The 20,480-nt window shown below is 53.0% G+C and overlaps 1 protein-coding gene across 7 annotated transcripts; it reads right to left on the reverse strand.

Annotated features, from left to right (window-relative positions):
- Positions 1-2,917: 2,917 nt before the first annotated feature.
- Tnnt2 (troponin T2, cardiac type) lies at positions 2,918-19,349 on the reverse strand. Of its 7 annotated transcripts, none has more exons than XM_040738544.1 (16): positions 19,095-19,349; positions 14,614-14,665; positions 13,657-13,667; positions 11,525-11,551; positions 9,568-9,660; positions 9,266-9,301; positions 8,386-8,419; positions 7,328-7,388; positions 7,015-7,131; positions 6,255-6,332; positions 5,612-5,722; positions 4,714-4,722; positions 4,318-4,427; positions 3,722-3,812; positions 3,443-3,483; positions 2,918-3,153 (listed from the first exon to the last, which is right to left on the reverse strand). In XM_040738544.1, the coding sequence occupies exons 2-16, from the start codon at positions 14,649-14,651 to the stop codon at positions 3,108-3,110; spliced, it is 903 nt and encodes a 300-aa protein (XP_040594478.1). In that variant the 5' UTR covers positions 14,652-14,665; positions 19,095-19,349; the 3' UTR covers positions 2,918-3,107. The 7 variants fall into 7 exon arrangements, with proteins under 7 accessions (XP_040594478.1, XP_040594477.1, XP_040594482.1 ...); XM_040738543.1 differs by having other exon boundaries at positions 7,328-7,391; positions 19,095-19,345; XM_040738548.1 differs by lacking the exon at positions 11,525-11,551 and having other exon boundaries at positions 19,095-19,348.
- Between the last annotated feature and the right edge of the window lie 1,131 nt (positions 19,350-20,480).

The raw sequence follows: 20,480 nt of genomic DNA on the forward strand, positions 1-20,480 counted from the left end.
CAGAGTCGGGACCTGGCAGAACCAGATTTTGACAAGTTCTAAGTCCAGAGCAAGGGTCTGCAGCTTCAAAAGTTGATCTCAAGGCTAATGGATCCCTGGAGACCCCTGTTTTTACCTGCCCCACCTCTAAAGTGGGCAGAGTATAAATGAGCTCTGCCCAGGACAGGTTGAGACAAACATAAGGGAATGCAAATCTGTTGGCAAGTTGGAGCAAGGGTATCTCCTGCTCCAATCCAGGGCTAAGTGACACATGTGAGTGGACATGGAGTGCTGAGAGCTCCATGAGGCAAGGGGGACCCAGAGTAGTACAAGGTTGAAATTAGAGAGGTTGTTCTTGGGGGTGTACAGAAAGATGGGCACACAGGAGCCAGGGTATCAAGTGTGCACTGGTCCTACTGCCACCTTCCTGATAGCCCCACCAACTCTTAGGTAGTCATGAGGCTCTGCCCATCTTGGCCATCCTTGCACCTCTGGTGTTAGACCCAGTTCCATGGTAAATGTAAGAGCAACTTATGGAACGGGTAAAGCAAGTAAGACTTTATACTTGTGCTAGGGAATCCATCTGGGTGTTTCTGTGCCCTTGTCTATGATCCCTCTGTCCCCTGGAAGTAACAGGGATAACGTGGAGGACCACTTGGCCTCAACACATCCCTTTTCTGTTGAACTTAGGAGGGCTCATCACCTACGTATGGCTCTGCACTCTGGTACTCTCTTGTTCTCTCCTCATGAGTGAGACAAGACAGGACCACCTCCTCTGACTCCAGTTATTAGTGAATGCTTCATGACCCATAAAGACCAGGGACGTCAGCCAGGCACAGTGACAAATGCTGTTAAGGTTTCTCTTGGATATAGAATCTAGAAGAATGGAGTCAATAGGAAGAGAGAGTAGAACGGAAAGGCAGAGGATGACATGTAGCGTCTTGGGTTCTACCAGTTGATAATAATATATTGTGTGTCGTGTATTGCAAAATATCACAGTCTTCCACTTCCTAAGGAAAAGACCTCTCCTTCTAGACACCTAAAGCAAGGCCAGTACCAAGCCCTACCTATGTATGTGATGGTTTTCCAACACATGCTGAAGTTTGCAATTTAGGCACAGCAAAAAGCTAACGAAGTAAGCAATAATAACATAGAACAATAGTATTAACATGCTGTAACAAAAAGCTATTTGAATGCCCCCTTCTCTTTTACCCCCCCCCCATCTTGGCACCTCTGTGAACTACTTGTGTCTGCTCTTCTTGGTGACTGAGGGTAACTGAAGGAAAATGGTGGACTGGGGTCAGGACATGGGAACTACTACAGCTAAAAACTCATATCCCCACTACAAAGAAATGATGAGCGTTTGAGTTTTTAAAAAAATCTTCCCAACACCCCAATGACCTTAGGAGAAAAAATAGTTGGGGGAAAATTCAGAGTAGAACAGGCTGCCTCTAGATGCCCCCCCTCACACACTTCTCCCCTGACTTCCCCTCCATCGCACCAGGACTCAGGGCACTTTTCTCCAGAAACCCTCCTGCCTGCCGTGGCCCTGTCTGCACCTTTTATGCCCATCAAAGGCACTCTGTGACTGGCACAGTGTCCGGCATATAGTCAGAGCTCGGGACATAGTTACTGAGAGATGGATGCGATACAGTTTGAATGTGAAATGAGCACACACACACACACACACACACACACACACACACACTGCTCTGCCCCACATGTCCCACCGGCTCATGTGATTGAACACCTCATTCTCCAATGGCAACACTGTTTGGGAGGTTGTAGAAAGGCAATGAGGCCCAGGAGGTAGGACTTGAGGGTTATAGGCCCACTCCACCTCCTGTCCAAGCTATTTGAACCTCCTGATCCATGGAGTCAGGAGCAAGCGCCTTGCCCTCCGTTGTTTAAACTGTGAACCCAGGTGAACCTTTCCTTTCTTGAGTTGCTTATGTCTGGTATTTTTGTCACAGCAACAAGAGTAGCAACTAATAGAGACGGATGAGTAAGTGAAGCCACGACCACAGGCTAAGCCCCTAGGACCGTGTTCTTTTCATGTCTGATGGCTAACGTCTGTTACAGGCACATAGCTCAGGATAAATAGGGAGTATGGTGTCCAGAGAGCAGGACAAGTGATGTCTGTAGGAACAGACTGACCCAATAGTGTGCGCTAGAAGATAAATCCTCTACACCTGGGAGATCACAGGGAAAGTTCTGAGACAGCACTCACACGGACCTGCTGGCAGCCGGCAAAGGGAGAACAGGAGAAAGGATTTCAGCAGAGGGAAACGGCAGGAAGGCTGGCTGGTACGGGAGAACCTGCCCCCTCGGGGGATCGCCCTAGAGAGCTGTTGAATTGGGAGTTCTACTATCTCTTGTGGATTCTCTGTCCATCTGCTCAGAAACTGGCTACCATGCTGTCCTCTTAGCTCTGGGATCCTTAAGGCCTAGGAAATATGCAGATCATGGGAAAGGGGAAACCAAGGCACACAGACTAACCCAAGCCTCTTGGCAGTTCTGGCCTGAACAGCTGCCCAATGAAACCATCCTTCGTTCCTCCCTCGAGGGCTCCCTGCCCCTCAGACAGTGGGCTCTTAGTGCCCAGGCCAAGAGGAAAAAGACAACACGAACCATCCAAAGAGGCCAATTGTTCCCAGCAAATGACTCACACGGGGAATGCTCCCTCCCAATGTGACAGCCCTCCTCTCCAGTACGCTGTTCCTGGTGACTCACAAAGGCTAAAATCACAGACCCTGTCTGCTGTTCACACCTCCTTCCTGGACTCTGAGAACGCATGTGCACTGCTCAGACACCACCTTCTCACCTGTAGGGGGTAAAAGAAGACCGGGCTGGCGCAAGTTCCCCCAAGCCGAGCAGATAGGAGGGTATCGGTTCCCTGTGACACTTGAGGGAAATGACAGAAATACCATTCCTCGTGTGCAGTGTGCTGGCCTTTTATTACTGGAGTGGTATGGGCACAAGGGTCAGGCAGAGTACTGGCTTCTAGCTAGCCCAGCTCCCACTTTCCAGACAGGAGTCTGCATCAGGTATCCAGGAGGACCCAGAGCTGGGATGCTCAGGGCAGGGACACAGGCAAGGGGCAGAGCTTTGGTGAGAGCAAACTGTCTCTATTTCCAGCGTCCGGTGACTTTGGTCTTTCCACGAGTTTTGGAGCTGCAGGAGAATCAGAACCCATCAGATGGAGGGAGTGGGGGTAGCAGTTTCCAGTGGGGCAAAGGCTGGGTGAAGGGAAGCTAAGGGTTGAAATGAACATACTGGAACAGGGGTAGAATGTGACAGCCGCCTTGCCCCTCCCACCCCACCCTGCACAGGCAAGCAGTGGCTAAGGCTGAGAGAAGGAAGCTATGAACTGGAGGAGAAGAGGAAGGCCTGGGGTCAGAACCCTCACAGCGGGATGAGGGGGGGCAGGATGCTCGATGAGAGAAGGGCCACGGACACTTACACTTTCTGGTTGTCGTTGATCCTGTTTCGCAGAACGTTGATCTGGAAGAAAAGCAGGGAAGATAAAAGCTGAAGTTGGGGCTCAGCCAGTGAGGTCTTGGAGGGGGGAAGGGGCTCGGTGTTAGAAGCAAGGGTTCCCAGGGGGAGGAGGAAAGCACCAGAACATTGTTGGGGACCGGTGAGTGAGTTGAAGGGACAGACTGGGAATAGGGAAAGGGGTTTGGAGGGGCGGCGGCGGTGGGGACTAGGTCAAACCAGGAGCGTGGCAGAAGCAGCTTACTTCGTATTTCTGCTGCTTGAACTTCTCCTGCAGGTCAAACTTCTCGGCCTCCAGGTTGTGAATGCTCTGCCATAGCTCCTTGGCCTTCTCTCTGCAGGAGACACAGTGGGCGTGGAGGGGGGAGCAATGAAGACAGACCCCCAGTGACTTTGGCTTCACCCTGGTCCACAGCCTACACCTTCCCCCCAGCGTGTCCTTGCACATTTGGGTCTGCAGAGGGTGCCTCCAGCCTATGCGATGGGTCTGGTCACTCTGAAATTCTGGGTCCCAGCTACGGTGCCCAATGTTCAGGGACTGACACCAAGGGCTGCCACAGCAGAGTTCTGGGAGTCCTGGGAGTTGTGAAGAAGTACTCCTGGTACTGTGAAGCATCTAATTCAATCCTCCTTCCCACCTCCTGTGGGAAGGTGGGCAAATGGGAGCTCAGAGAGAAAGAAAGCTCGCCCCGGAAGGCCCGCTGAGGCCCAACGCCAGCCCTAGTAATGAGCCTTGGTAAATGTGTGAGGAAGTAACTCCCCCTGGTGGTTGACAGTAGGAAGTACCTTCTACCCCACTCTAAAGAAGAGTGCCGGGGGCCACCCAACCAACAGCCCCACCTCAGCTGGTCTTCATTCAGGTGGTCGATGGCCAGAACCTTCCTCCTCTCAGCCAGGATCTTCTTCTTCTTCTCTCGCTCTGTCTGTCTCTTCCCACTCCTGCGCTCTGTCTGAAGGGGGTGGTGAGCAGGGACACTTGTCTGGAGATGGCTCCTCCCTGTCCCCTGGCCCTCCCAATACCCTGGGGTTTCTATCCTGTTGCTCTAGCAACGCGACACACAGTTACCTTCTGGATTCCCCCCAGAGAAACTGATGCAGGGTCAAGGAGGGGCCTACTACCAGTCTCTTCCAGACTCCCTCCTCCCACAACTCCCCCTCCAGCAGGGTGCGCTCCCCTCCCAGGGAGTACTCTACAGCTAAAGGGAGGAGGAAGAGGACTCGAGGTTTTGTACCCACCTGAGCTTGCTAAACCAGGAAACCATGAGAGAAAGACCCAGAGAGAAAGACCAAGACCGCCACAGAGACACGGAGAGAAGAGGTGGGAAACAGGAAGACAGTAAGGACAAAGCGATTCGCTGCTCAGCAGGGGCTGCCCGCTGTGCCAAGCACAGGTCTGGGGCTCAGGGAAGTGAAATTTTGATAACATTGGCCTGGTACGGTCACTATGAGGACAGAGACACAGTGGCAGAGCTATGGACTTGATAACTAAAACAAAAGATTCTGATGCCTCCATGCATAAAGAAAATCGCCGGGCATGGTGGTACTCAGGAGGCAGAGGCAGTCAGATCTCTGTGAGTTCAAGGTCAGCCTGGCCTACATGGTGAGTTCCAGGACAGCCAGGACTACACATTGAAGCTTTGCCTCAAAAAAAAAAAAAGACAAAGAAAATCAAGCCCCAGCCCTGACTGGGACTGGGAGGGGGGTTATCTAGTTATCTAGTAGGCACAAGTGTCCACAAGCGAGCCACCCCACATCTGTGGGGCATACGCTTTCCATGTTAGCTTGTCACCTCTCTGAAGCTGCAGGGCAGGCTGTGTGTGGAAACAAGATCATAGGTTACTGCAGGCCATGCTGCTGTATATGGCAGAATCAGGTCTCTAACCAGAGCTCTGACCCCAGGACCCAAGGTTCTCCTGGTGGCACCCGGTCACCCTGGGAAGCCATCATGAGGAGGCATATTAGTGTTCTCACCTTTGCACACAGCAAACCCCTCCTAGGAAAGCCATGGTCAGGCTACCAGCCACTCAGGGGCTAAGCATGGGAGGCCTTAGACTTCAGCCACAGCAGTTGGGAATTTCTTCAGCCCCGAGGATACACCGAGATCCCCTGGAGCCCAGTGCTGCTTCCCACCTACCTTCTGGATGTACCCTCCAAAATGCATCATGTTGGACAGAGCCTTCTTCTTGCGGGCCTCGTCCTCAGCCTTCTTCCTGTTCTCCTCCTCCTCACGCCGGGCCCTCTCTTCCTGATTTGGGGTGGGGGGGACCAGGGTGGCAAATGAATACATTAATGGCAAGGGTGAGAAACCAGACTCTGGGTTGAAGCTGGTGTTCTTTACAAATGAGGCCAACTTTCTTCCCACTGGACAAGGGGCTTTCTGGGGTACCCTCCGGCACAAGGTGGGCATACTGGAGTCTACTGAGTGGGTATTTGGATTGTGGTCTGAATGAGTTAAGCACTGGCTCACTCTGTAAAATCCCACCACACCCTCCGTCCCCATGTAGCCTGTACTAGGGAAGGGGCAGGGGCTGAATGTCCTAAAGTCATGAGCACAGGCCCCAGCGTGTCCTGTCTGTTGGAGTGACGTCCAAGCGTCTGTTGGTGTGACATCAACGCTGAGCCAGTGACCTGAACGTCTGTGGTCGACACTGCCGCTCAAGCTGATGTCTGTGACTGGAGAGCTCGGGGATTTCTGGGGCTCAGCGGCCGGGCTAGACTCACTCACAGCCAGAGCTCGGGGATTTCTGGGGCTCAGCGGCTGGGCTAGCCTCACTCACAGCCAGGCGGTTCTGCCGCTCCTTCTCCCGCTCATTGCGGATGCGCTGCTGCTCTGCCCGCTCTGCCCGCCGCTTTTCCTAGGGAGAGAGGTAGAAACCCCCGTGTGTGCCCCTGAGGGGTGTTAGTCCCAGTACAGGAACCAGGGAGTGGCCCTCTCCCATGTGCTTCTGCCCTCGGCCTGTGCCAGGGATGCAGACACGAGTGGCCCCTCCCAGGGGGAGCCTCTTCTGAAAGCCCACTGGAGCCTGTCTCAGTTCTGTGGGAAATGCTGAGGGGCTTCTCTTGTCTCCCTTAAGGACAATATCCACATTCTGAAGGACAATATCCACGTTCTGGCCCCAGCCCCAGCCCTGGCAGCTTCTTCTGCGCTCAAAGATACGTGACTGCGGTGCCCATCTGAGGAAAGTAGGTTGGCTACAGAAAAACAAGGAATCAAATGATCTTTCTCAGAGTGGAATTCCAGATGTTGTCTAGGACTCCACAGGCTGATCTTGTGCCTCCTGCATTAGGGAGGCAGCTACGCCCCACGGGTAGGAAGAGGGACAGGGAGAACACAGACTTTTGACTATCATTGCCCAGCCAGTGGTTAGGCCCAGCTGGAGCCGGAAGTTATCAGGCTCCCGCTGGCAAGGAGCATCCACACCGACAGGCAGGTGGCGGGGACCCAAGGGACGCAACATCCAACAGGCTGGCAGCTTGAGGCAGACTGCAGGGGCGGTGGCAGGAGGGTGAGGCGGACTGTGGAAGACTGACACCTACAATCCTGTCCTTGAGAGAGATCAGCTCCTCCTCCTCCTTCTTCCGGTTCTCAAAGTGGGCCTCGATCAGCGTCTGCAGCTCGTTCAAGTCCTTCTCCATGCGCTTCCTGTGGATGTCCTGTGGGGAGAGCCTGGCTGAGCCTGCCGTGCCTGCGAGATGGGTGGCCAGTGCAAACCGTACTGAGACTGTCACCCTGCACCAGCCTGCCAATGGCCTGCCTCAGCCCCAGCCCACAACATCAGGAGGTCCGATGCTCCTTAGAATCCTTGTCACCACCCCAGGTTGTCCCGCTCTACCCGCAGCCTCTACGCACATCAAAGTCCACTCTCTCTCCATCGGGGATCTTGGGTGGCACCAAGTTTGGCATGAAGAGCCTGCTGCAGAGAGGAGTGGAGGGTCAGGGTCACCAAAGCAACTGGAAGGGGGCGGGGGGAGGGACTATGTGTTCCTGGGCTGTCTTCCTGTAGGAGTGTTCTCTGTGATGTCAGCACCAATGTCTACCTCTCCTACTCAGACTTTCACCCAGCTAATTTCACTTTGTCCTCTCACTAAATCCCAGAAGGGGGCAGCACTGGGCTCCATTACGAAAATGGAGGCTTAAAACTACACAGCTGGCAAGCAGAAAGAGCTGAGATTAGATGACGACCCTGCACAGATCTCTGATCCTTGATTTCCTCACCTGCTCTTGGGCCTTCGGGAGCTGAGGAGAGCTGCTCCAGGATGCACAGAGCAGCCAGCAGAGAGACGAGCAGAGCTAAGACCTCCCCATCCCACCACACACACACACACACACACACACACACACACACACACACACTCAGAGGCCACTGGAGGCCATGAAGGTGCTACAGCGCCATCTGCTGGCAGCACAAGCATTGCCAAGAAGGAAAGGCTCCCTGTCTCAGTGGCGCCTCACTCAGCCACCAGATGTAGATCCAGGTATGGGACGGAGCTGCCCCGTCCCACCCTTTTGCAGCTCTCTGAAGCTGTCATGCCTACGTTGGCATGGTTTCACTGCTTGGCATCCCTTTCGCCCAGGTCCCACCCAGCCAGCATGGAGGTCATCCTGTGGGATAGGCAGTGTGTCCGTCCAAGGGGACGACCAGCCCTTCCCCATTCTGCAGATGAATGTAACTCCATCCATGTTAGTGAACATAGTAGGTAGTGGAGTCAGGGCGCAGTTCATCTCCCTTCCTTCCCCTCAGGCAGAGGCCTTCGGGTAGTATAAAACCTGTGCAACCCTCTGTGGTAGTCCGTGCCCACTACTGCCCCTGCTCGCGCTCCGTACACCACATCACTCCTGTCGCTTTCTTGTCGGCCTCCCTAACTGGCCTCCGCCCCCAGGGCTGTACGCAGCTGCACCCCACTCACCTGGGCTTGGGTTTGGACTCCTCGGCTGGACCATCTGGAGGAGAAAGAAGGAGGTATGGGGTCAGCAAGCCGGACTATTCACAGCTCCACCCTGAGCTCCACATCTGTGGGTCTCTGTTTACCGGTCTGCTAAGGGAGTCTCTCCCAACCCTGCTAAAACTGCACTTCTGTAATCACCAGCAGGCACACAGGGAACCTGGAGGTGACATACAGAGAATGGCTGGCTCTGTCTACGGGCTCAGAACACTAGACCTGGACACTCAGAGCCTTCTCTCATCTGTTCTGGCTTGGGAAGATGCTTCTCAGACTCCACAATGATGCAGGGGCTTGTGGGAAGGTTCCCAGGGGCTCCAACCCTAGAGCCCCTCCCAGGTCTGCCTTAATGTTTTGGGCCAGAGACTTCCTGGTAGCCATAGGACCAGGGAGCTAGTGGGCATGATTCCAAGGCCTGGGTGACTGTCCCCCGCAACCACCCACCCTGTGTCTTGAGTGACTGGAGCCAATTGATAGAGGCTGCAGCCTACCAAGAACCTTGAAATGATGTTGCCACAGTATGGACTATCTATGTCCTGGAAGTCCATCTTATAAACACCACACCTCACTGGCATTGCCTGGGTACCAGGACCTGGGATGTGAATGTAACTTCTGAGTCCACTACCCTGGACAGGCCAGGGGGCTAGATGCTGGTCCCCTTTCCTACTGGGCACTAACGCTGCATCTATGAGGTAGAGGACAAAGGTTCAGAGCCTCCCAAGCCCTGCCTTCCAACCCCTTCCTACATAGATTCTGGTGGAATCCCTGAGAACAGTCTCCCACAAGGCTACTATGACAAGTTCTCTCATCACACCCAACTCCTGGACTGACACCCAGCAGCACTTACCTTCAGCATCTCTGGCTTCTTCATCTGAACCAACCTCTAAACAAAACACGAGCAGTCAACAGAGGTCTTGTTCTGAGCTCACTTCCCTGAGGGCATTGCCCATGGCCAGGCATGCTGGCCTCTTCATTTAGTGTAGGGTCAACCAAGAAAGAGGCACTGGATGGATGATCACCAACCAGAAAATGGACTGCCGCTTCCCCCGCCCAGTCCAGGCGTCTCAGGCACGCGAGCTAGACAGCACCTGGACGGCTGACATCTTACAACACCGCCCCTGAGCCCCTTGTTCCTTCACCCTGGCGTACCTTCTGCTTTGGATTCCTCTGTCTCATCCTCACCCTCAGGCTCAGCCTCAGCCACACCGTCCTCCTCCTCCTCCTCCACTGCCTCCTCTTGCTCTGGAGAGGTGAACCAGACACCATGAACAATTAGGCCCCTCTCTCAGCAACCAGACAGCACCCCCAGAACAGAGATCAGCCTGGGAGGGGTGGAAGAGGGCCAGTAATACTCAGGTTCACATGACTTGGGAGCCATGGCCTCGGATGACAGAAGGGATGCTGCTTGGTCCCTGGTTTAAACTGGAAGCCAACAAACTAGAGCCCTAGCCACACCATGCGCAGGACTACTTCTGTAAGCAAAGGCTCATAGGCGTATAACCTCACTCGCTCATCTGCACTCCCATCCATGCCTCAACCCCACAAGTAAGTGCAGCAGGAACTGTGGGTCTGCCAGCCCAAAGCGTTCACCGTCTACTCCCTTGCAGGAAAGGAGAAACCCAACCGAAGGGCACCACCTGGCTGGTAAGTGTCCAAACTACCCTGGGAGTTTGGAAATCAGAATGGGGTCTACCCCAGCGTGGACACCTGTTTGACATCTGGAGGCTTCGGAACAAGTCAGATACATGACGTGGGGGCATGTGGTGTGGTGGGGGGTGCTGTGGGGAGCACCAGTGATGGAGGGCAGCAAGACTCGCCGCTGGGGACCAGTTGGGGTGAGGGCCTGTCCAGTCCCTTTCTGCCCAATTTAGGGCTTGCCTCTCCTAGTGATACGATTCCATCATCTTCCCTAACTTTCTACCCGGAGGCTCCATTCAGTGCCTGGACCAGTTTGGACAGATCCTGACTAAACTGAGGTGCCAGGGAAGGTCTGTTGTGAACCCAGGGACTCTTCAAGTCTGTAGACCTTTCCTCCATGTCTAGCAGAAACCAAAGCCATGAGGTTGGGTGGATGGATGAAACACCCAATATTTAGAGAGTTGTGCTACCCAGAAGGTTGCCAGGAATTTCTATTTTCATCATTTGCTTGGCAGGATGTGGACCCCGCCTCTCCCAACATTCAGAAGGGACAGACAGATTAGGGAGGCAGGATGCCATCCAGACCATGACTCAGCTTGGCGGAAGTGCTTGTAACACTCAGTGATGGATAGACTGACAAGTGGTGGACCTTGGCAGAGGGAGAAGAAAACACCTCATGACAGAAAGAACCATTGGAGGAAAGAGGGCCCCTCCACCCCTCTGCTCATCTTCTCTGGCCTCCTGTCCTAGGACTGGCTCCCCACTCCGGTCTGGGGTACTTCTTTCAACCATGCAGGAAATTTGCCAGGAGCATGAGAGCAGAGGGAGATAGCCAGTTATGGGGTCCACCTTGTGGCCACCACGCTAGTACCTCTTCCATCCACCCTAGTCTTCATCTCTCTGTGCCCTGTGCCCTTTGCCCAGTGGTCACACAGAAGCTCAATGAGCAGGTCACACTTAGGGCCTCCCTGGATGTCACTGTGGGAAAGCTGGTCCTAAAGTTAAGCCCCATTCTGTCTCCTTCACCCTCCTTATCCCTGGGAGCAAGTCCAGCCTCACCCCACCGCTCAGCAGCGCACATCTGAAGGCCGACACCATGCCCTCTCTGCTCTAGCTACTTGCAGTCTCCTCTGATAGCCTTCAATGTCTTTGTCCTCAGAGCCCTAACCCCTTGGCCGTCGTGCCTTAGGCAAAACAGGGACACTGGCATGGACAGTGGAGGAGCAGTTGGGGTTCATTCCTGCCATAAGAATCCCTCTGTGACCACATGTGGAGTGGGTGGGAAGACAGCAGAGCCCAGATCCACCCCACTGCCCACCCCAGAGAAAAGTCAAGACAGAAAAGAAGGAATGGGCAAGGGACCCTAGGGCCCTGGCCCTCTGAAGTTGTGGACCTTCCCAGTCCAAGCCCAGAGCCCAAGAGACACAGGAGAGCAGGGACAGGAACAGGACAGCAAAAGCTATACTACCGTCTCCGTCTTCACTCCAGTCTTCCTCTTCCCGGCGCAGGAGGTGACAGCAGCAAAGGGGGCGAAGCGGAACACGTTAGTGAGCAGCACAGAGCCCCGTGTCAGCGCAGGCCACAGCCTCAGAGTTAGGCCTGAACCCCAGCGCAGGCCACAGCCGCTCAGAGTTAGGCCTGAACCCCGACTCTCAAGCCAACCCGCAAGCAACGTGGCAGCCTCGCACCTCAGTGACATCCCCAAGCCTCGAGCAGACGGACATCATGACAGTCAGTTCCCAACCACTACCGAGAATCGGAATGCCTCACACAAAGCAGGGCCTGGCCCCTGGAAGCATTCAGCCCCAGCCTGCTTCTAGGCTACAGGCCCAGCCTCTCTCTCAGTAAGACAGTGGACCCCAGTATCAGAAAGTAGGAAAAAATTCACTTCCTCTCCAACTTCTGCTATATTCTACAGACTCCCAGACAGAAACTGCTGTGTGTAGTAGCCAGGCTGGAGGTCCTAAACCTGGCTGAAGTCTGTTTCCCAAACCCTACTACCCAGAACCTGCTGTGATTAGGAGGAAAATCCACAAAGGCAAAGGAATGCCCAGCAGATGGCTCCCTTCTATGGAGGAAGTTGGAAGCAGCTGGGCTCTTGATTCAAAATATGATTTGGAAGCTGGACAGGCTCATGCCTATAATCCCAGTACTAAAGCTGAGGCAGGAGGATTGCCACATCTTGAGACCAGCTTACACACACACACACTCACACACACACACACACACATACATACATACACACACACACACACACACAAAGCCTTGGTGTGGAGATTTAGCTCGGTAGAGAACCAAGGTGAGAGATCTTTCTAATTGCTCCTAAAAACCAGAAGTGGCATCTGTATACCCTTCTGCTCCTGGCTCCTACTTGGCTTCATGACCTGGAACAGGCACAAGAGGCCCCTCACTTTTCCCAGAAAACCTGAGGAGCAGGGGCAGTGTGGCTTCCTAGACCATCAGAGATCCTTTCCTTTGTGTCCACATGTGGCATGCCTTTGCCAAACCACTGCAAGTCAAGCAAGCTTCAGTCTGCCTGCAGTGTAGAAGCCAGGAGCCATAGGATGGTTCTGGGCCTTCCAGGAGGAAGGATGGAGGGAGAGAGAACGCGTTTCCATTGACAGCAGAGCCCAAGACAAGGAGGGTGACATGTCATCATATCCAAGACGAGAGGACAGCAACATTAATAAAGCTGTATGCCCATAGAAAATGTCCCTGGTAATGGAGCACTTTCAGATCACAGACATTTGAAAATGTAGTCAACGGAGTGTTCTTTGGTTTGTTCATGACATTGTGGTTGTGTTTGTTTGTTTAATGGTGCTTATTTTTCCAATTTTTAATTTAACTTTATACACACACATACACACACACACATATATATGTTTTGCGTGCATGTATGTCTGTGTACTACTTGTGTGCATGGTGCCCATAGAGGTCAGAAGAGGGTGTCAGGTCCCCTGGAACTGGAGTTACAGGCAGTTGTGAACCACCATGTGGGTAGCAGGAATTGAACCCAGGTCCTCTGGAAAAGTAGCCAGTGCTCTTAAATGCCAAGCCATCTCTCCAGCCCACATATCTTAAGATGTGTGCTGAAATAGTAAAGTGTGTATCTGAGAATGGTTTGGGTGCCTCTTCAGGACATTGAGGATCAGCTGGAGTAGAGATGAAAGACTGACCTCTATTTATGTTTATGATTGTGGAGGGTGGGTGATGAGAGTGTGGGGGTCATTATTCTTTCTTGCTATCTATGTAACACTTCAAAGTTTTCATGGTAAAAAATATGTTTTATACATATTGCACACACACACACATATATATATACAGATATGTACACACACATACACATATGTATATGCAAAGTGATTACTCAGGACATCTCTGCTCAGCTAGGAGTTCAGGGCAAAGAAAGACAAGCTATTTCCCCAGAAATACAGGCCTCCCAAAACTCCTCTCTGACTCCCCATGTACCTGAGAAACATACCTTCCACAGCTTCTGTTTAGAAGAGAAGACCAGGGCAAAAGAGAACAGAGAAGAGGTGGACCATTTTCCACCCAGACGGTCCTCCATCAGTGTGCACACGCATCCCCGTGAGAACTTACCTTCCTGCTCCCTGAGAATGAAAGAAAGAAGACACTGTCAGAACCGGTGCACATGCTACACACACACACACACACACACACACCACTGACCTTTCCCTGAAGTCAACCAGCCCCCCTTTTCCACTCCTTGCTTGTGCAAATGGCACTCCGTCTTCTGGCTTGCCCTGCAAAGGCCCCCAGCAGCCTGGCCCACCCTTCCTAGCCTGCACTATTTGCCACTGTCCCCAGCAAACCTCTAAGTCAACAAGCTTCTTCCCACTTCCCCCACCCTCCCCTCCCCTCTGAGGTTCTCCCAAGCAGTGCCCCTTTCCTCCCAAGTCTCTACAAAGGCTGCCTACCTTCTCCACACAGCCACCTCTGCCCAGCCCAGTGGCCACTCTCCCCCTCTCCCGAGCTCCTGTGCAACCTCGGCCACATCTGCATGCCACATCTGTATGCCACATCCCTTTGCTAAGTCCTTCCGTGGTTCATATCACAGCAGCCCAAAGGAAAGGAGGTTCTGCGCAGGTCTTTGTGACCTCCCTGGTGACATCTCTGCTTAGAATACTTGTTGGATTGCCTAACTGAACCTCACCTTTGGCTTCCCCAGGACAGGCCGGTAGACTAGCTATAAGGGACTAGGGATCTGAAAAGGAGTGATAATCCTGGGCCCTGGGGCAGGATGGGGGGAGGCCACCATTTCTGTGACCTCAGGAGAGCTGTTAAACCGGTAGCAGTTTCCCTCCTGAAAGCCAGGTCCTGGAACTGAACCCTGTATTCCCAAAGTACCCAGGCTGAGGGTGTCTGGGATCTGCTAACCAGAGCTACAGAAAGTGGGAAGAAATGAAGAAATCCCAACTCCAAGTCCTGGAAACAGGCGCAGCCACTCCTGCCAGGACGTGAGGGTTGCTGGGGGCTCATTGGCCGGGTATGAGGGGACAACATACAAGACAGGGTGCTCCCTAATACAATACTTACTCTTCGTACTCCTCCACCACCTCCTCCGTGTCAGACATGGCCTTGGCTCTCCCTCCAGAAAGAGAAAAACATCATTGAAGGTAGTAAGAAGGGAGGTTGCCTTCCTCCAGAGCCCTTCGCACCTAGCTGTAGAAGGCTCAAAGAACCCCGGGGGCGACGGGCAAAGCCGGTTTCCCCCTCTTCAGGGAAGCAACCATGATACCTCAATCACAGCAAGGCGGCTAAGCGGTAAACACCCATTCCCTGCCCCGTGAGCAGGCATGCCAAGATGAATTTCTTATGTTCCCATTTGTAATGCTCAAAGAAATGTTAGTCATGTTTCTCTATTTCTCAGGGGAGCAAAGAATCCTAGTGAACATCACCCTATTTCTGCTCTCACTGTGTATTTCATTCTGGCACACAGCTCCCCTGGAATACTGGTGACACCAACTCTAGCCCTGTACAGCACGGAACTCAGCAATGAAAAGAGACAAATGACTGGTACATTTTCCCAAGCTACTGTTTGAGAAAAAGCAACTATGATGGTCATACGCTATAGGGCTCCATATATAATTTTCTTGCAATGGCAAGATTATAAATGAATAGAATAAGGCATCAGGGTTCACGTGGAGGACAGGGGGGATGTAGAAAAGACAACTAAAATATGCACAAGGGACCTTGTTGGCCTTTTTAAAAATTATGTATCTACTTATGTGTGCCCTTTCCTTCTGCCATATAGGTCCCAGGAACCGAACTCAGGTTGTCAGGCTTGGTGGCAAGTGCTTTTGCCACTGAGCCACATCACAGGTCCCCCTGCGGGTCTTGACTGTAGGCATGACTACATGAACATAGCCAGGTTAGAACTGTGTAGAACAAGTGAAGCTGGGGCGGTCTGAGTGAGAGTGTGGATGGACTGGATCTGTGTGCACACATGAGTCGTGATACTACATTATGTAGTTTTGGAAATGTTTTGTCTGGGGAATGCGGACAAAGGGAGAACAAGAAACCTTTGTTTTCTTTCTCTTTTTTTTTACTTCTTTTATTTCTTACTATGTGTCTATGTGTGAGTATGTGCACACAGGGGTAAGGTGTCTGTGTGTGAGCATGTGCACACACGGGTGCAGGTGTCAATGTGTGAGCATGTGCACACATGGAGTGTGTGTGTGTTTGTGTGTGAACATGTGCACACATGGAGTGTGTGTGTGTCTGTGTGTGAGCATGTGCACACATGGAGTGTGTGCGTGTCTATGTGTGAGTAGGCACACACATGCGTGCATGTGTCTACGGCATTCAGAAGAGGAATTCGGATCCCCTGAAGCGTGAGTTACAGGTGGTTGTGAGCCACCTGACATGGATGCCAGGAACCCGCCTTACATCTGTAAATACGGCTCTTAACTGCCGAGCCATTTCTCCAGCCCCTTTGTGTTATTTCTTACATGAGTATTAATCCACATCATCTCAGTAAAGAGTCCAGCTGCAAAGTGTCCCTGGGAAACTGGCTGAGCTATTCCTGTAACTGTGGCAGGGGCAGAACTGGGTTCAGGTTCTCTTCTCTTAGTTTGCTGAGATGTTGGTGTGTTTGTAGCATAGTTGAACCCCGGTTCTCTCTGAATGATAGAGGGAGGACAGACATCCTGGCTAGGGGACTTTATGAGGTTCCAGCGGATAATAATGAGTGGACGCCTAGGCATGGCCTGGTGTAATTACGTACACTCGTAGTCACAAGAAGCCACAGGGAGAGGTGGGAAGAGCAAGGTCTCAGTGTGAGAGTCATCTGGTGTCCTTGAGTGTGACCTTGCAAAGGTCATTTCATTTTCCTACACTATAATTCCCTTTGGGAAGCTTCCCCCCTGTGGTATACGCAATAGAATGAACAGATTAGAGATACTGTAAAGTGCTTGGCCTGAGAACGAACTCAACCCATATTATTATAACCCAATTCCCGGAAGCATATCAGTGCCTAACCCAGAGACACCATCACATTGCCTGAAATGTGGACAATGCCCCCTGTTGTTTGCAATATAACCTTCCTGGCAATAGAGTTACGAGGGAGAAGGAACACACAATTCAATAGAAGCATGCTAATTGATAGGCCTGTCCTCCCATCTTCCTCTTGTGCCCTGCTTCCTGCCCACTCTGAAGTGTCCCCCTGTAACCAGATCCACCTTGCTGGTATAGAAGGTTTAGGACATGGATGGCCCTGCCCCTGCCTTCTCCAGCCTTCCCTGTATATCCCAGTGCAGGGAAGAGGACTGAGATCCAACCCGACACACATCTATGGACATCCATGAAAGGTAATGAGTTCCTGGATCAAGCTGATGGTCAGCACAAAGTCACCCTTGAGACTGGGCAATTTCCAGGAAGTTAGCCAGCTCTGGCCAGATGTGAGTGAAGAGTGTCTCAGACTCAGAACTCACTGTAGCTTGGGATTGGTCCAGGCCTGCTTGGCTGGGGACAAGAACAGCAAGTCCCCACTCTGCTCCCTCTGCTGGAGCAGGACAGAGACGGTGCGGGGGGGGAGCCCTGCTCAAGTGGAACTCTGGGCAGCAGCCCTGTGCAGCATGTCACCCTGCCTCCCCCAAGTTAAGACAGTGGAAAGGGGATGTAAAATGCTATGGTGTCTCAACGCGGGTGAGGGGGGGTGGTGGGGGGTGGGGCTGTATTCTGTTGAGAGAAGACTGGAACACCAGATGTCCTCCATCTGGATCTCAGGGAGAGCATGGCCACTTCTGAGCCCAGGAGTTGGGTCCAAACCCCAGGGGAACAGTCAGGATCTGTGAGGAGTCTGGGGGTGTCGGGAGTGATGGGGAGAACTCTTGGGGGAAGGTGCATGACTACCGCAGGTCTCATCATTGGTGGCTTCTCTCCTGCCCTCCCACCAGCTTAGAGCCGCTGGGCATTTTGCTGAGATCAGAGTAGGTAGGAGAAACTTGGACTCCCCACCCTGGCCCCAGAAATACCATCCAGCTCCCAAAGTAGCACAGAGACTTCAGAGTCTGAAGAGTGCTATCAGCAGAGGGGCACACCTAAGCCAGGTAGACTTAGGAAAAGAAACGGGGAGGCTGAGCCTGAGGGCTACAGAATGGGAGGAGATGGGGAAGCTGGAGGGGTTAATACAAACATGTCCCAAGGGCCCCACCCTCCACTATCTGACTACCCTCACAGCGAGCCACAGGGGTCACCTTTCATGGGTAATAAAGCAAAACAACAGAAGCCAAAAAGAGGGCTCTCTTTGGGATCAAAAGATCTGAGTTTTAAACCCAGCTTCTACTGTGTGGCCTCAGATAACTCACTAGACATCTCTGAGCCTTTAATCGATTTACCCATAATTGATTGGCTTCAGATTCTTGCGGTTCCTGAGGAGCGTAGGCTCTGTCCTTTAGCCCTTGTCCGCAGCATTGAGCTGGGGTCTTCCTAAAGCTACAGCTGTTGGCCCAGGAGACTCCCTGAGGAGTCAGTAAAGGGCGGGAGGGAGGGGCTCAGCCGACTTGATCCCCTCGGATTCTTCTGCTCTGAGAGGAGGAAGACCTGTCTGTGAGAAGAGGGCCAGAGGAGCAATCCTGGAGGTCAGGTAGCTTCCCAGCTGAACTCCCTTTGGAATGTGCTAGAAATTTCTTAGATTCTGAGCAATTACCTCCTAAGGAATCCTTCACTACGCCCAGAAGTCAGAAAGCCTGCCTACAATGCAGAGGCACTGAACGGGAGCAATCCTAAGATCAAGTTGGAGTAGCGCAAGGGTCACACTGGAAGGAACACAGTGGGTCCCAGGAATACCCTTCCTGTGTTGACAAGCTTAGCTCGTCTCTCCTGGGAAGGGGATCTGAACTCATCACCCCCTGACCCCATGGTAGCCACTCTCCTCCTCCTCCAGGAGTGGAATCACACCGGTCCCTGATGCCCAGCAGATGGCACATCCCCTTGGAGAAACCCCATCAGGCCCACGTGTCTCTGGATGTGCTTCCAGGACCCCATCTTTGTCCGTGGACACGGGAGCTGTGTCACCAGAATTCGTTGTCAAATGTAGCCATGGTCTTACCCTGTTCTCTAGGCCCTAGAAGAAAGATTTAGGTGGTCCTTAACCTGGAGTCAAGGAGACAGACCAAGCAATCTGGGAATCCCTGTTGGTTAGGGTTTCGTTGTATTTAGTGACCCAACAATGAACTTGGGCACTCTAATCATGAAAAAAAAGTAAGATCTAGGGAGGGAAAGCAACCTCCTCGAGACTTTAAAACCACACAGTGTCTTTAGTGGCAGATCGGGGCCTCCCATTCACTTCCCACAAGAATGCAGGCTCTTTCCAGTCCACGACACTCAGTGTTGGAGTCTGTCCTCGATACAGTTCCTCTGCTTGTGGAGGTGTTCTCCCCTCTAGAAGGGGCCGTGGATTTCCATCAACCTAGTGACCACTCAGAGTCACTAGAGAAAAGTGCCGGGACCGAATCCCTTGTGCTCTCCCATCCGCCGCCACCCTCCCCTAGAGGAGTCTTACCCACCAGTCTTACCTCTGAACGGGCTACACGCAGGTCCTGAGATATCTACTCAGCCTCGGCAGGGACTGGCCGAGGGCAGGGCATGGAGAGGGCTTTAAGCAGGCATGTGGGCTGGGGCCTTGAGAGCCAAGCCCTGCGGTGGGAGGAATGTGCAGCAGAAGATGGGGGGGGGACGACACAATGGGGGGTGTCGGCTGCTATTTTGGCAGGTGCCGGGCACAGGGCTAAAGGAGCAAGTACCCAGCGCCATATAAGCTCATGTGGTCCTCCAGCTGCCCACACAAGCTATTTAAAACCAGAGCAGATATGCTGGGGACATAAACCAGCTGTCCCTCTTGAGAATCCTGATAAAGCAGATGCCAAAGTCCAGGCCCAGGGGGTGGGGGTGGAGGGAGGGCTGGGAACAGGGTTGGGGACAGACGTCAACCTCAGAGATACTTCAAGAGCCTCAGAGCCAGGTATTGGGGAGCAGAAGACAAGAGCTGGGGGAAAGACATCTTCTGGGCGGCTGCTGCTGCTGGACCAAGTAGCCTCAGGCAGGCTCTGCAGGCCTCGGAAAGAGCGCCTGGAAAGTTGTTTCCATGAGCCCCAAGCCACACGCCATGTCCTCCTCACAGGAGTGAGCTCCAACCCCCAGAGGAGGGTGGCATCAAGATGGCGACTCCTTAGTCTGACGGCAGGAGTATGGGTGGGGTGCGGAGGATCAGTGGGGTTTCCCTCCAGGGTTAGAGCAACTTTGTCTGGCTTGCTCACTAGATCAGAAGGCCCGTATGATCAGGACCCAGCTTTTGCTGTAGTCTGAATGGTGATGTCCACCATCCCACAAAGGGTGACTGGCAAAGGCATTGACCAAAAGGTGGGACTCAGGGTGTGATGAAACCAAAAGAAGAAACTAAGTTGGGAGGCGGCTGAGCTCTCTCCACAGTCTCCCTCCCTCCAACAGGACCCACCGAAGTCTGAAGAACAAATACCTCCATGGACCAGGCCCAATTTACGAGGTGCCCCAAGCCCTGCGACCCCTGACCCTTCCAGACACTATGAGTGACTCATTCTCTTGCTTTCCACACTGGACTCAGCCAGCCTCTGCCCTTCTTTCCTGACCAGAGGTCCAGCCTCTAGTTCCACCACCACTTAAGAGGGACAGGGATGCCTCTGTGCGAAAGGGCCCTCTGCAAACAAGATGTCCACACTTCTAACCAACTAGTCCATTATCCACTGACACAGTTACCTTCCCGTGGTCCCTAGCAGTCTCTGAGTTCAGTGACTTTGATCCCCAGATCATCCCCAGCCATGTGTGTCTCTGTGCTGCTGGGAAGTCAGCAGCAGGACCAGCTGCAGCCACGGGCCTGGGGGCAGCATCCGAGGAAAGGGAGCAGGGAGAAGTCTATGAGGAATAAT

The sequence above is a fragment of the Mesocricetus auratus genome, unplaced genomic scaffold (assembly GCF_017639785.1).
Source record: "Mesocricetus auratus isolate SY011 unplaced genomic scaffold, BCM_Maur_2.0 Super-Scaffold_100676, whole genome shotgun sequence".
In the NCBI taxonomy this organism is placed as follows: Eukaryota; Metazoa; Chordata; class Mammalia; order Rodentia; family Cricetidae; genus Mesocricetus; species Mesocricetus auratus.